The 16,650-nt window shown below is 37.9% G+C and overlaps 1 protein-coding gene across 3 annotated transcripts; it reads right to left on the bottom strand.

Moving 5' to 3' along the window:
- Positions 1-1,564: 1,564 nt before the first annotated feature.
- Positions 1,565-7,716, bottom strand: LOC307011896 (L-rhamnose-binding lectin CSL2-like). Of its 3 annotated transcripts, none has more exons than XM_079637982.1 (12): positions 7,627-7,716; positions 6,833-7,042; positions 5,806-5,850; positions 5,589-5,718; positions 2,985-3,094; positions 2,868-2,912; positions 2,631-2,766; positions 2,426-2,541; positions 2,184-2,228; positions 1,958-2,096; positions 1,758-1,867; positions 1,565-1,643 (listed from the first exon to the last, which is right to left on the bottom strand). In XM_079637982.1, coding segments are annotated over exons 2-12 (927 nt in total). In that variant the 5' UTR covers positions 6,882-7,042; positions 7,627-7,716; the 3' UTR covers positions 1,565-1,641. The 3 variants fall into 3 exon arrangements, with proteins under 3 accessions (XP_079494108.1, XP_079494106.1, XP_079494107.1); XM_079637980.1 differs by having other exon boundaries at positions 7,010-7,042; positions 7,570-7,697; XM_079637981.1 differs by having other exon boundaries at positions 7,570-7,634.
- Between the last annotated feature and the right edge of the window lie 8,934 nt (positions 7,717-16,650).

Genomic DNA, 16,650 nt, shown 5'->3' with positions numbered 1-16,650 from the left:
ATCCATAACTGCTTTCAGGACATCAAACAGTGGCTTTCGCAGAATTTCCTTCATCTGAATGAAGGAAAGACTGAGTACATTATGTTCAGCCCAGACTCCCCTAACAGCTCTCTCAGTTTTGGTCCTCAAACACATCAGTTTGCACCAACCTGGGTGTTATTTTTGACAAAAGTATGCAATATGACAAACATATTTGTTCAGTTGTGAGGGCGAGCTTTTACCAGCTAAGGCTCCTCAGTAAGGTAAAACCATTCTGGTCAAGAGCTGACCTTGAAAAAGCCATTCATTTCTTCATCAGCTCGAGGATAGACTACTGCAATGCCCTCTACACTGGACTTAATTACTACTCAATCGGCTTCAACTAGTACAAAACGTGGTAGCACGTCTTCTCTTCTACACCTCCAAACACACAACACCCCAGTCCTCCGCTAGCTCCACTGGCTTTCGGTGCGGTTTAGGGTGGAGTATAAGATCCTGCTGTTTGTGTTCAAGGTCATCAATAGTCTGGTCCCGGCCTACCTCGCCGAATTAGTAGCGGTCTATCAACCAGCCAGAACTTTGCACTCCTCTGAACACACCTCTCTGGTCATTCCCAAGTTCAAGTATAAAAAGTTGAGGCAGGTCATTTGCCATCCAGGGCCCAAAGCTGTGGAACGCACTTCAAGCATACCTACGAAGCATCACCGTGTAGTGTTTTTAAATCACAGCTGAAAACATCTATTCAAACAAGCTTTTAACACGTAGCCTCCGACTCGACTGCTATTTTTACGTACATTTATGCTTTTATATATTGTTGTCTTTTGATGTTTTACTGGAAAGCACCTTGTGCATCTTCTGGCTGTTGTAAGGTGCTCTGCAAATAAAATTTGATTGAAGGACCTTTTTTCCACTGGCTTTTGGATTAATGCAGAAAATAAGCTCTGATCAACAAGTTTGATTCTTACAGGTTGTTTGAGAAATTCACAATTGAATGGGCACATGACCAAGCTCACAATGTCAGAACTACCGGTAAGCCAGAAGCTACTGGCAACTTACAAACCTTTTATTTTAAAATGTTTGTGACCAGCTAACTTGATTCTTGCACATTTTGTTCATCAGGATAATCTTTCGAATTAAATGAATTGAAGCCTTAACAATCTCCAGAAGTAAAGCCCTAATCATAGGCTACACCCTCCTGCTTAGCTACAGTTTAGACTCTTGCTTACTGCTATGATCTACCGCTTTTAATTTTATCTTCAGAAAATCCAGTGCTCAGAGGACAAAGCTTGGCACCAACGCTAAAACTAGAAACTTGTTTATTTATAAAAAAATGTTTATGACCATGCCTCTGTTGCAAGCTTTCTATAAACTAGTTGAAATCAATGGCACAATTTGAATGGGAACAGTTTCCAAAAAGTCTAAACCATTTCACACTACAATCAGTCAGCCCATCTATTGTGCTTAGAAAGTAGCATATTTAGGCTAGTTATATTTGCTGACATTTGTTTTACTTTGCAGTAGAATGGTGTAGAATTTTGATGGTGTATGTGATGGTTTGTGAAATGATCATACTAACAAGAACAAATGTCTTCAAGGCATTTATTGCAAAGAAACCATTTTTAAATATGCTTGAAGCTGAAATCCATAAGTCCAGACGCTGTATTCTGCAAGAAAGCAAAGGCACCATGAACAGAGCTATCAATCTAGTGTCTTGAATAATCCCAACAAGGTTGCATTTAAAAAAAAAAAAAAAAAAAACGATACACAGTAACACTTACAGTCATCTACACAGCTGTAAGAGACGTACAGAAACTTGAATGTGCCGACACATGGATCTGTGAAGACACCATTGGAGGCTACTAGGACACAGCTATTGAGTCCTTCACACCTATAAAAAGGAGAAATAAAAGAACCTTGACTGACTTATTTCTATGATAAACTGCATTTAAACCATTTATAAAAAAATAAATAAACTCACTCATCAGTAACTATTGCCAGGGAGTTTGAAGAGTAGCAGTCAGTTTTGGCAGTCTGAGAAGCAGGTCGTCTGACAGAACATGTGCTGCGGTCAGTTCGCCCAAAGTTAGCAGTGTGAATGTTGATGACAGTCCCTTGTTCTAAAAATGACGACAATTCAGCTTCAAATCAACTTGCTCTAAAACACAATTCAACTTAGAGCAAAACTCATGTAGCATTATACACACCACATATCAGCGTATTATTTGCGTTTTCGCAGATCACACTTGAACCTACAGAAAACAGAGGATGTTAGATCATTTTAGTGAGGTGAATTGTAGTCTTTCAAATAGGAGTCTTGAGCTGGTGTAAAGTGATCATGCTTTTGAGAAGCATATCTGGTGGTGACAACTAAAGATTTCACCATTCAAAGCTCAAACACTTCCTGGATCAAAGTGAATTTGTAGTAGACATGTTAACGGATACTCACGGAGTGCAGATGGGAGGCAAAAATAGGAGACTCTGAGGTACTTGTATGTGCCAACGCAGGGATCAGTAAAGACGGTTTGTGTCGCAAACAACTCACAACTTTCCAAGCCATTGCAGCTTTACAAAAAAAGGAAAAAAGAGAGCTTACATTCATCATTACTAAAGACAACAAGGTACAGCAGAAGTGACATACAGTATTCAACTACCTTTTCGACACAGGAGCCAGTGCATTGGGAGAATAGCAGTTGGAGTTTTGGAGCTCACTGGATGGACGTCCTTCCGAGCATGTGATTTTATCTGTACGTCCATAGTGTGCGGTATTTATCTGAATCTTACCACTTTCTACATGGATTTAAAAAAAAAAAAAAAAAAAATTACATGAACAAACATGTAGAAGATTAAGAACCTATATTTTCCAAATTAAACATGGAAAAATAGCTCACCACACTTCAAGTAAGCGTATCCACCATGACAAGTCACAGTTTTTTCTGGAAGAGGAAGACATTATACAGGCTTGCACAGAAAGTTGATGAAGAGGAAAAGAGAAAAACAACCCAAACCTGCAGTGATGCAAATGTAGTTGGTAGTGTAGTACTTGTAAGTGCCATCACAAGGATCTCGTGCTGCAAGTCCTTGCGTGTTTAACTCGCACACGCTCAGTCCATCACACCTGTTTAAAAGGACAAAGATGCAGTCTGACTGGACTCTTGGAAACCGTAGTCTACATAACTCACCCGTTCAAAAAACAAAGTATGACGCTAAAGGCACCTGAACTGTAGGTACACGGAGGTTCAATACAGCTTGAAAAACTGAAAGGGGTGTAAACCCAGGCAGTCTAATCAAAATGAAAGCGTCCAAACTGCAATATTTAACATGCAATACAAAATTAAATGAAAATGACTTCTTGCATGTGAAAAAAGGAAAATAAAAAAAGTGCATTAAAAAGACCAGAAAGCAAACATTTAGCTATGGTCATTTTTAAAAAAACTTAATACTTTCTCTAATTTTACTTGAATCTGAAAAGATAATTTTGAGTGTGCGGGCAACTTCGGCTAATTGGTTAAATTTTGTTCTACGCACCAGAGAACTGAATGGCTTCTCTTTGAGTACATACAATTCCCTTGGATAAATGCTCGACAAACATTTTTACATGTACCTGACAGCGATTGGCTGCCATCTTGCCTTTCAGGCTCCTGTAGGATTGAATTAAACATCCGCTTCTCATCGGTGCAAATGCACAGTTAACAGTGACAAGGCGATTGACCATGCTCTGGTTGACAACTGCAGAGTTGTAATCTGGTGCCGCTGCTCTGTAGGCGACCGAGACAAATGTGCTGAAGCATACTATGTTTTTAATTATGATTAATATGTCTTTGTTTTGGTGCCACCCTTGCCATTGTTGACCCGGTGTAGTGCGCTCTCCCAGAGGAATAAGATGGACGAACTCAAACTTTACATCAGAATCAGCTAAGTAGTTAGTATAGAGTCATGCGTCATGGTTTTTACTGAAACTTGGCTGCATCCGGATATTTCTAGCTTACTCATTGAGTTGGACGGCTTTTCTCTGGTACGTTCTGATAAGAGCCTGGAGTCGGGTAAGACAAGGGGGCAGACTGAGTTTATTAATAGTAGAGTAGGCAATATACCACACAAGAGACGCTGTAACCCGTATGTTGAGCTATTATGCTTGTCTCAGGCCGTTCTACCTTCTGAGGGAGTTTGGGAACATTGTGATGCGTTTGTGCCCACAAGTGGAAACGCAGGGAGAGCTGCGGCCCAAGTGGCGGACTGTGAACAGACCGCTGCAACATACACCAGATGCTCCATGCTCATTAGGGGATTTCAATCATTCCAAACTTGAAAATGTCTTTACCTGGGTTTGAACAGTACATTAAAATGTGACACTAGAAACAGTAAAACTCTTGCTCAATGCGATGGAAACATTCAAAACGCATATATTAAGCTAGAGCTAAACCACCACGGTACAATTCGGATCATAACATTGTTCATTCTCATATCAGATTTGAACAAATCCACAGCTTATTTTCACTTTTGTGTGGATGCTGTCATACCCCAAAAGACAATAAAACTATCCCAACAACAAGTCCTACATTACTAAGGACATCAAGGACTGCATAAAGTCCAAGAGGCTTGCCTTCAGGAATAAGGACCAAGCACAACGAAGATGAGCGCAGAGGAAGCTGAAACTCAACATAGCTAAGAATCAATGCAAGGAATCCATAGAGAAGGACTTGTGCAAATACAAAGAAACTGTGGGATGAAAAAACATGAAATCCATTACAAATGTGACTCCCACTAAGAAAACACTGAACAAAGCTGATGACAAAACATTGGCCAATGATTTAAATAATTTCTAGATTAGGTTTGATTCACATGACTTCTCTTTAAAACGATAACATAAGTGATTTCCAAGTTCAATGATAGACGTTAGTCCATGGAAGTCACAAGACTTTTAAAAAGAAAAAACACTAAGGCAACAGGCCCTAATGCCGTCTCAGCTTTCCTTTTGAAGACATGTGCAGAGGAACTTACACAAGCCAGGGTATTTCAAAGGTCTGTTAATTACACCGTATTATTTCTGGAAAAAAGGCAATCATTACTCTTCCAAAAAAAAAAAACCAGTTCTTCAAGAAAATAATTATTAGACCAGTAGCCCCGTATCAGTTTGCCTATAAAGACAATCGGGGCACTGATGCTATACTAACCAGAATACACCATTTAGCAACACCTTGAAAAACCCAAGGCCTACACCAGACAGCCATGTGTAGTCTTCAGCTCTGCTTTTAATACTCTGCAGCCACACATCCTTCTCAGTAAACTCAGACAGATGTCTGTTAAACAATACATATCTGAGGCCTGTTGCATGAAGCTAGTTGAAAAGAGTTTCAGAGTAGTTTTTTTTGACAGATCCATATAAATCCAACCTGGTTTAGATAGTCCATTGGGGTCACAACGCTCAGTATAAACTTGTTTTGGTGTCTGTTACTGCACTATTTTTATGTGACAGCCTTTGTCCAAGAAAAATTTACCTAGGGACAAATAAAGTAACCTCTTGAATCTCGAGAACGAGACTAAACCGAGCAAGCAGACTCAATTCTACCCATACTTGTTCTGTCTGAAGTCACAAAGAAAGAGATTCTTACCGTTTAGAGACTACAGGAACATCCATTGAACACTGAGTATTAACCGTTTGTCCTTGAGGTCGTCCAACACTGCAAATGTTGCTGTTTGTGCGACCAAAGGTGGAAGAGTCCACACGGATCACACCAGAGTCTAAATGGAAGAAAAGCATCATGACATCATAAATTACTCGTAATGCATTCAACTAAAATATTTTATTGCTTTTATCTTCAATCTTACCACAACTGAGACGCTGGACAAACCCATCACATGTGACAACAGTCTCTGAAAAGAGAAGAGTCCAGCTTCAGGTTTCATTCATCATTAGTAATAAGGTGAGACTAACAAACTATGAGGGAAGAGAAACTCCAGATACTACATAAGCAAAATACTACATGCTGTGAGACACAAAACCTTAAGTAATGTGGGTTTTGGAGTGAATTATACACGTAACAAGAATTTTATTGGATTACCACGATCCGTCATTTTACAGTATCTTTGGCTATCACTTAATTTTGGGTTTCAGTAAGTTGCAGTTAAGAGTGAGCATATCTTCCTTTAAGCAAAACTGCCTTTAGCATAATATGTATTGACTGATTTAAGTTTTATGACTTCACATACAATTACGGCAGAGCACTACAGTGTGAGGATCTTAAAGATGCTGACCTCCAACCGGTTTTATATGCAGAGTTTAAATGCCTTGCTGACAGATTTGACCATGCTAAGCACCAGCCAAAGAGCAAAAGCTGACAAAAGCTGTTGTTGACCCACACAGAATGTTCTAATCACACTCTGTGTGATCGTACACACCAAAGGTTTAAGATTTAAAAAAAAAAAAAAAATGTTATTGAGATTCCGTCTTGTAAGAAGTGTTCACGTCCTCAAAGAACTCGCAAGTAAAACAATCTGAGAGCTCCGACTCGCAGCACGTGATCGGTGTACCACCTGACCGCTGCAGATTCATTTAGGTGTTGAGAACTCTGAGGACATGAACAGCTCAAGTAGAACATCACAGGTTGTCATCTCGTAATAGACCCTAGTGTCAGGGTAGCGCCATAGTTATCTTTTGACAAGAATGAAAACTAGGCTGTGAGGGACAGAAGTAAAAGTGGGTTACCTACTGTAAATGGATCCTACTGTTGATTGTCCAGCCAAAATAATAATAATAATTCAATAGACAAATTCGATAAATTGGTTTTTGAAAGTTGTGTTATGAAAATTACATGATCTAACCTTTTTTAGCCCATTCAGTGTGCAGTCTGCTCACCATTGTAAAGATTGGAAGTCAATCCCTCAGAGCCCTGATTTTCATCCATGTCACAGTAAATTTAATATGCCATTTACCCTGACTAAGGTCTATTATCTTAATTACAGCATACTATGCACACAGCATATACGGTAATGGTTGTGTAACTGCTGATTGGTAACTGGACTGATGAATTACCGGCAGATATCAGCAACCTGGAGTTCAGAAGCACTGTAAAAGAAAAATAAAGTTTCTAAATTAAATGACAACTCCTGTTACATTTCATTACCCATAAATGTACAAGGTACATTTCAGAACTTCCAGAAGAGATGGAAGTGCTTCAGTAAAATTAAACAAAACGGAATAGGCTACTGATCAACAAAGACGACCTGTATATTGATAACTCAGTCGTACTGAGAGGCAATAGTACCATTTGGTTTCATTTTTAATTTAAATTAAGCTTTACGTGCAGATAATTATTTGTTATGCAATATGCAAAATAGACGATGGCGGATACAAATTCTGAAGCCTTTTTTTAGGTCCAAAAGAGGACATGTCCGGGCGAAAAAGGACTAGTCAACACGATTAAAAATAAACAAAAGTGTATGGTGCTTTATGCGCACGGATTGAAGGCCGTTATTGGACCTAAGGCTACCAAACGAAAACGCTAACGTGGACTTGAACAACTTGTTAACTTTTCGAACACTTACATTTTTAAAACAAACACGAAAGGAATTGAATCGAGAATAAACACTTACATGTAAATAGGATGACACTCAAATAAACCATGTTGACGATAAAGGAAGAAATTCTACCTCTGCTTAGTTGGTATCAGTTGAGAGGATCTACTTGTACAAGTTCGTTCCGACGTCACGTCCAATTCGCCTTTGGCTAAGCCACGCCCTAGAATGTAGATTGACCAATCACAGCGCAGCGAAGAACGAGCTCCCACAGAGGGTCCGACACATTTTCACGGCGCTCCATTGACTTCAACGCAGGAGGCTCATATTTTTGGTCTCAGCAGGCTATTACGTCGTCGTTTTATAAAAAATATGGTTAAACGTTGTGCCGGGGGCATTTGTAACACAGATACGCGTTTCCCAGAGAGGTTGGAGTGGGTGTCCGTTTTTTCCCCTTCCCAAAACCGAAGTTAAATACTGACAAGTGTCGTCTTTGGATTAAACTGTGTGGACGTCCTCACAGTCAGCGAAACCCCTCAAGATCAACAAGCTCACTTTTGTGCTCTAAGATACATTTAGCTTTTAACCTTACTGTGAAGTTATAGTTAGACAGTTTTATGCTGGTTTAGATTTATGATTTCGGTTCTCTGCCCTAATTGTTGATACGCTAGCAGCACACGCTGCTAATAAATACAGCTTTATACTCGCGTAGTCCGTTTGCTTTGTAAATAATAACGATTATAGAAGTGAATAGAGACCTACCCAGTTTTGCATGAACAGTGTTTCTCCTGATATTGTGAGTAACAGCCTCCGTCTCGATTAGTATATGCTGTGTTCATTTTTTGACTGTGACCGTTATGCTTTTGCCTGTATTTGGATGCCTTGTTGTTGCTCGCGTTTCACCGTATGTCTTGAATAAAGCCTTCAAACGCACACTGCAGACACGTTTGCCTACTTCTATCGGACACTTTATTTGCTGCTTTATAAAAGTTTGATAAAATTTCAGCAGGAAGAGCCGTCACAGCATAAGCCATGTTGATGCCAAACCAGAGCGCATATGAAGTGGAGGAGGTAGCAACAGTAACTAAGGGGGGCGGGGCTTAGCCAAAGGTGAATTGGGTCCTTCAAACGCAGCGACAACTCCATTCACTCCAATGGAACGGTTTTTTTTATAGCAATGGCGGCTCGCGGAGCCTCTCAATAGTTCCCGGAAGTAGCGGCCGCGCCGTAGAGTTCCAGCAGAACAGACCGTTTGTGATGCCCTTTTAAAAGGTAAGACGTTTAAAGAACAAGATTGTATATTATCAGTACATCGGAATCAAGTTAACTTGTGTATTAAAGCATGCTAGTTGATTATTGCCATATAAATTAGTAGTTTTAGGGGACGTTATCGGATAAATGATAGGTCATTGGATAAAATTAGTAGCGCATAACAAACCACGAACAGCCTATTAATGTTAAACCCGTTATATTAATGTAGCTGTATCCTTTCTTGTGTGTAATAAGAGGGAAACGCTTCTAAACAGAGGCTAAATATAACATTGGGACGTGTGATAGTCATTAATGGAAGTGGTAATAAGAATATCCGTTTAATTTCGTATTAAATGTGCAGTAACAGAATAAAATCCTAATTATTTTAGATTGCATATTTGAGTAAACAAAAACGTATGGGTGGAGTTTTTTAGGCATTGTGTTTCTGTTGAATATTATCTGTCTATTTTACTGTTTCAGCCAAGCTGATTTTGTATATAATTTGTCCCGTTTTTGTCTCCTTTATCTCTTTCAACCCAAGAAGCATAAGCGGATTCAGTGGATCCTGCAGACCCCCGCACTGACGCTGTCCCCTCACCTTCAGTCTCGGCTCCTTGGATTTGCAAAACTTTTCTTGCTCCTTATTTTAAATAAACATTCAACTTGCCAGTGTTGGTCTTTGTGAAAAAGTGCAGATACACCTAAGTAGCCTACTATGATTAACGCTCAATTTAACAAAAGTTGTTAAATTATCTCAACATCTTTAAAACGAAAGGTTTATATGAAAGGTTTTAAACATAAAATGATGCCATATAATTTCGTTTTCAATTTATTATTCTTAAGACAATAGTTTATTTATTTTAAATGGTTTATTTTTGCGGACAGTTGCACAACCTGATATTTTGGGGGTTTAAGATAAAACATAAAATATGTATTATTTAAATGTATTAAAAATGAATTTAAACTAAATAGGTTTTATAGATTAAAGTGATTTATGTCATGAATTTATCAAATTATGTTAAAAGGAAATAATGCACTTGGACACAAAATGCAATTGGACACTTGGAAATAATGTGTGTGTGTATATATAATCATGTTTTGTTTTTAGAACTGAATATATTGAGTATTAATTTATATAGTAATACGTGCATGGGGTGCATAAGCATGGTAAACATTAAGATTATTTGAAGATTCACTTAATTCAATTTTACATTAAGACAATCACCTGTTACCAAGTCTCCTGTCCTTGTGAAACCATAGCACATTAGGCTACGTGATACTCTTAAATAACATACAAGTTTGAGAACACAAAAATACTTCAAAACAATTGCAACACGGTCTTTTACCAAGGTAACGTTAGCTAGAAATATGTTAATAAAGGCAGGCAACGCAAGTTGAGCACACTAATCATTAAATATTATCAGATTTTTATATTTTAAAAACAACATTGATGTAACTACATACACATACTACATTCACATGTCAGTGTATTATATACATATTGTAAATCAATGCATTTATTGACTACAATTGACCAAAAATCACAGTTCTGCTCTCTAACTCCATTGATTTGAATTGGCGCCGAAGCACTTCCTGGAACTATCCGCCGTTACGCTAATCACGTGACGAAGAACCATTTCGAACTTCCGTTGTCGCAACTCTCTCTCTATATGGCTCTGAAACGCAGGTGATGCTGTTTGTAATTTAATTTAATTTAATGCAATTAGCTCAAGAACTACGTGGGGCGAATTCCAATCGGAATGCCCCAGGGTCATTCCCGGGATTCGGTAATATTTCAGTCCCCCAGACTTTTTAACGGTGGTTAACCAAAATTATATTAAAAGCTTTTCACAATACTTTGGTATGTCCATAATGAATTAAAATATATTGCATTTAAATATTATTATTTTTTATCATAAATATGTCTTCTATTGTGTACTAAGCATTTTGTTATGTCCCTGAGGCACTTTACTGAATTTGTACTTAGAAAATAAAAAAAATGTGCATAGTGTCAATTTTCTTTGGCAATATTGTATTTATTTGTTACATTCTTGTTAAAAATATTTTTCAAAAACAAATGCAAGATATTTTATTTAATACAAAAAAAACAGACTATAAATTGTGATGTCCCTCAATCTGACCCATACTGTCTATGATCTGACCTCAACCCCGTTCATAATTTAGACTCCACCCATATGTGACATAATTTATCAGAAATGACAATGTTCTTTTAACAGTGCTGAAGTAAAGTATTAACAGAAGATGGTAAGTATAGTAGCCTATCATACTTTTTATTAATATTTTTAGGCGTAGGCTATATAGCCAGTGAGGGTACTGTCAAGCTTAACAACTCAACCCCATCACATAAAATTAAGATGAAAAATTATTATTATTCTAAATATTATTTTTAATCCATAAGTATATACAATGTACTTGTTTCATCACTGCCATATAGTCGACTACTCTCCTACATTAGGAGCAGTGGCCATTTTTTGCAACAACAACAACAACAACAAAAAAACTCAACCCCGTCACACTCAAACGTGTTTCAATTCATTTATAAATATTTTTAATAAGAAGAAAAAAATAGTCTTGGTTTCTGTGAAGATATACTTACCAAAAGCATGACAAGTCGTAATTTTGTTATAAATAGAACTATTGATATAATGTGTCCACTTAAACATTGGCAAGGATGTCAGAAATGTCTGACACACCAGCAGCAAAAAGACAGTGCTGTGCATGCAACTATGTTGACCCAGAAAGAAGGGCACAGTATGAAAAAGATCATTTTTAAAAATATATATAATTGAAGGCAATGCCTCCATTTAAACCGGTTATGTCTTTAACCCCGTCACACTATTCTCAACCTTGTCACATTAATATTTTGGGGGAAAATTGGGAAGACAATTCAAAATGAAAGCATTTCTTGCTGATTACCACCTGACATGTTAAGGACTAACAAAATAAAATTGTAGTTTTAGTTAAAAATCTAAATTGAAAATATTTTTTTACAAATCCTAGAAATGCAGTCCTGAAACGGCAGCCTCCGGAAATTAACGTGGCTCTCCTTCATCCACATGATCCACATCGCTTCACTCTCACTTGATCCTTTATTTGTTGGTGCATGCTAAAATACATATTGTAAACATCTCTCTGGTATAGTTTATTCTGATTCATTCAATTGTTTATATAGTGTATTATATATGAATTATTTATAATATTGTATAAAATATTACATGCAATTAGTGCATTAGTTAACATGAAATAATAAACAAAAGAGCAGCATGTATCTTGTTAACTTGATATTTACATGTAACTTGATATTGCGACAGAAACTTTTAACTCTCTCTTTCCCAGTACTTTAGAGTCTGGTAAAGTTTAGACACAGTTGCTCCGTTGCGCTTAAAGAAGATTAAAGACTCAGTCCCTTAAGAGAGCAGCCAGAAAAATGGAGCGCAACTGGAAGAAAATAAAACTAGAGGTATTTTGCATTTCATGGAAAGAGAGTTTTCCATCTCTCTTTTTTTGAGTGTTTGAGAGTTTTTGTTTTCCATCATTCTGAAACGCCAGGCTTTGAAATTCACATTTGAAGTTGTGATGTCACAATTTTCTTCTACACTCCTTGGCATGGATTTTTAAATCAAGGCGGCTTGCTCTTAACATGTCTTAACATAACTTAGCATGAGAACTTAACATGACTTAACATCTTAACATAACATCACAAGAGTGGTACCGAGAAAGACTGCCTTCCAAAAGATCAAACTATTAGAAATACGTGGATGGTTGATTTCACTAATTAGTTATATACACTCTAAAAAATGCTGGGTTGTTTCAACCCAATTTGGGTCAAATATGGACAAACCCCAAACGTTGGTTTAAAAATGTAATTTAAAAATGTAACCCAACGGCTGGGTTTGTCCACATTTGACCCAAAATTGGGTTGAAACAACCCAGCATTTTTTTGAGTGTATCCTGACTGAAAAACTGTGCTAATTAGCAAATCCAGGTGATTGGAACAAAATACTGAGGAGGACTTTTACTTTCTGAACCTGGACTTTACACCTCTGGTGCCAAGTATTTTGTCCTCAGAGGCATTTAATTGTGATTGCATTGGTTCATTTCAATCGGGCACGCACAGGCTCAAACATATACGGCTCTACTAAAGAGCTGGCCATCTCGAGCATGACACACGAATGAAATTCACCAATCACAGCACTGGATGCTTATCTTAAAAGAGGTAACGCCACTGAAATTAAGTGATTATGACTGTGGGTGGAAAATGATAATATAATATCTATTACAAATATTTTAACATTTTGATGCAAAACAACTTCATAAGCTAACCCCCAGAAATGTAAAGATGTGAATGCATTTCATGACCCCTTTAGTCAAAGTGAAAAAAAAAACCTGATCTCCAATAATTCTGAATACAAAACTTTAAACCCCATTTAATACGACATGCCTAAATTACCAGTGCAACTAACTGCTTTCAGCAGACACATAAATAATGGTGTGTGGTCAGTGGATTTCAGCGGAAATAAATATGATCCAACTTTTGTGATGTCTTCTTTTTTTTTTGTATCTTTTAGATCCTGATCTCTGAAGGCTTGGGTCTATACGCAAAAGACCCCAAATTTGTTGACTTTGCAAAACGGGAAATTGCAGGTGCCTGTCACATGACTATTGACGAAATGGAGAGCGCTGCAACTGACCTTCTAATTCAAGGGAGGACAGGGCAACCAATCGGACGCCTCGAGGAGGATCTGTCTGATGAGATGAACTGTGTTATAACATACTAAATGGGTTTCAGTTTGTTGGGGGAAGCGGAACATAAATTGTCAGTGTGATTGTGATGTTCTCTGCATCACTAACACAAATACATTCACCTCTTCATATTCAGCTCATTTGAGCAGATTTATATTCAATTCCTTCAGTAGATGTAAGGAACTTGTGACCACAATGACCTGTATATCCCAATTGCTTCGCACATACGTTTAGTAAGAGCCTAACTGGACCACAAGATGAGCCTATATACTCGAAATAATTGAGATTTGGTAAACCTTGCCCATTTATGTTGAATGTATTGTGCTTGTGGAAGTTTTCATTTTTCATATGATTAATTAGCCTAATAAAGAGCCAATATCTTTCAAATGACTGGATCTCACAAACCTACAGGGAAATGTTACTACTATAATGTACTTCTCTCATTCAGCACAAATCCAAATGTTTCCATAGTTGTGATTTAACATTAAATTGCTAACCTATTATTTATTTTGAAAAACCTGTGTGCTTTACTCGTGTGGTAATGTTCACATAAAACATCATTCACACATTAAAGATGTTTTGGCGTACCACCGCCGGTGGTTAAGTTGACCGGCACAGCCCTATTTTAAGGTTATTGCAAAATATGTATACATATACAAATATTTAAGTAATTGAGTAGGTAGAGACGTATGCTTCACCAAACGCATATACCATTAACAACACCAGAGCTTACAGCAATCACTCACATCAAACAATCAAAAGTATTAGCAAACGACAACAATCTAATGATCCAATCAATTGCCGATGGACAAAATCAAGTCCTGACCAACATTTTCTTTATGTTTGAGAAGCAGTTTTATTTGGACGCGTCGAAAAAACAGGGAAGAAAAGACTCTGTTATTGCTTATTTCCCCAAAATTTTGTTCAACTTACAGTTGTTTACATCTGAATAGATCAGTATTGCATATAGCATTATATTCAGTAGTTTTGAGGGGCTTAAATCCTTGACAGAACCAGAGACATTTAATAAGCCCCTCTCTGTGTTTTGATTTGACCCCATTTTTTGGGAGCTTGGGGGTCCCTGATAATGTATCCATCATAAACCATTATCACAATACCTGAAAGTTATTAATTTTCCCCAGAATAGATACCAGCTGCGCTTTCTTTGCTGTTTCTCTCCGACAGCAAAAACCACCTCCCTCACACACTCATTTCACTTGCGCCGATGAATATTGTTGGGCTTGAATTTGAGTGTGGGATTGTGTGTATTGCACATTAATTTTACACATTCCTGCAGATTTTGTGCTCACACCCAAAGCACACACAGCCACCTCTCAATACTAATCATGAGACATCATGAAAACATAAATGTCGTTTTCCGTACACCATTTGAGGGATTGTGAGAAAGCAGTGAAGAACATCTGGGTTTCTGATGGAGAATATGGCTTAAACGGTCAAATACACACAAAATAATGTCAAAATACCGGTATTGGCAAATATTCACAAACACAGTTAGTTATGATTTAAGTGAATATAAACAGTTGAGAAAGACGTCGCATATGTACCAGTATAATCGGTATGTGTGTCAGGTTGTAAAGTGACAGCAGCTTAATTTACCTGCTGCCAAATATATAGTATTAAAAATAATATTTTTATAATTGTTATATATTTTAATATAAATAAGATGTAAAAAATATCAGTAACACTTTAAATTAAGGTTTCTTTATTAACATGAACTAATATTGAACTTCACTTATACATCATACTGTATATTCTTCTACTAATATATCTACTAATATTTACTAATACATTATTCAAATCAAATATTGACATCATAGGACCCTTCCTTGTCTCGTTCATAAACAGCCGTCTTAGTTTGGGAACTGTTCCCACTGCTCTCAAACACGCCATTGTTAGACCGCTGCTCAAGAAACCCAACCTTGATCCCTCCATACTGTCCAACTTTCGCCCAATATCTCACCTGTCACTTCTGTCTACATTTACATTTACATTTATGCATTTGGCAGACGCTTTTATCCAAAGCAACTTACATTGCATTATCCTATACATTTATACATAGGTATGTGCATCCCCTGGGATCAAACCCACAACCTTGCGTTGTTAACACAATGCTCTTACCACTGAGTTGATGGAGAAGCTTGTTTTCTCCCAGCTTCAGTCACACCTCCAACTGCACGTTATTGGTAATAAATTTCAGTCCGCTTTCAGGTCTAGACAGCACCGAATTAGCGTTACTGAGGGTCAAAAATGACATTCTTGGAGCCCTGGACAGTAAAAGATCTGTGGCTTTGGTGTTACTGGACCATTTGACACCGTGGATCAGGCCATCATCATCTCCCGTCTTCAACATGCTGTCGGTTTGCAGGGCGCGGTGCTCAATTGGTTCTCTTCATATCTCACTAACAGAACTTTTTCAGTAATGCTTAATGACTTTTCCTCCTCCGCTGCCCCCCGATCATCTGGTGTGCCACAAGGATCTATTCTCGGTCCTATTCTGTTTTCACTCTATATGCTGCCACTTGGACAACTCATCTTCAATCACAACGTTCAATTCCATTTCTATGCAGACGACCTCCAGATCTACCTTCCTGCGATTATGAGTATTCGTTCTGCGCTGGACCCTATCCATAACTGCTTTCAGGACATCAAACAGTGGCTTTCGCAGAATTTCCTTCATCTGAATGAAGGAAAGACTGAGTACATTATGTTCAGCCCAGACTCCCCTAACAGCTCTCTCAGTTTTGGTCCTCAAACACATCAGTTTGCACCAACCTGGGTGTTATTTTTGACAAAGGTATGCAATATGACAAACATATTTGTTCAGTTGTGAGGGCGAGCTTTTACCAGCTAAGGCTCCTCAGTAAGGTAAAACCATTCTGGTCAAGAGCTGACCTTGAAAAAGCCATTCATTTCTTCATCAGCTCGAGGATAGACTACTGCAATGCCCTCTACACTGGACTTAATTACTACTCAATCGGCTTCAACTAGTACAAAACGTGGTAGCACGTCTTCTCTTCTACACCTCCAAACACACAACACCCCAGTCCTCCGCTAGCTCCACTGGCTTTCGGTGCGGTTTAGGGTGGAGTATAAGATCCTGCTGTTTGTGTTCAAGGTCATCAA

Source organism: Phoxinus phoxinus (assembly GCF_949152265.1).
Source record: "Phoxinus phoxinus genome assembly, chromosome: 15".
In the NCBI taxonomy this organism is placed as follows: Eukaryota; Metazoa; Chordata; class Actinopteri; order Cypriniformes; family Leuciscidae; genus Phoxinus; species Phoxinus phoxinus.
Note: the sequence above shows the minus strand (reverse complement) of the source record. Positions and strands in the feature narration are given on the sequence as shown.

Coding starts and splice junctions, on each gene's coding strand:
- LOC307011896 (XM_079637980.1), bottom strand. CDS start 7,600: ATGGTTTATTTGAGTGTCATCCTATTTACAT. Junction 3,095..5,588: donor GTTCCTGTAGTCTCTAAACG/GTAAGAATCTCT, acceptor CCTTTTAAACAG/GTGTGATGGACTGAGCGTGT. Junction 2,767..2,867: donor ATACGCTTACTTGAAGTGTG/GTGAGCTATTTT, acceptor AAATCCATGTAG/AAAGTGGTAAGATTCAGATA.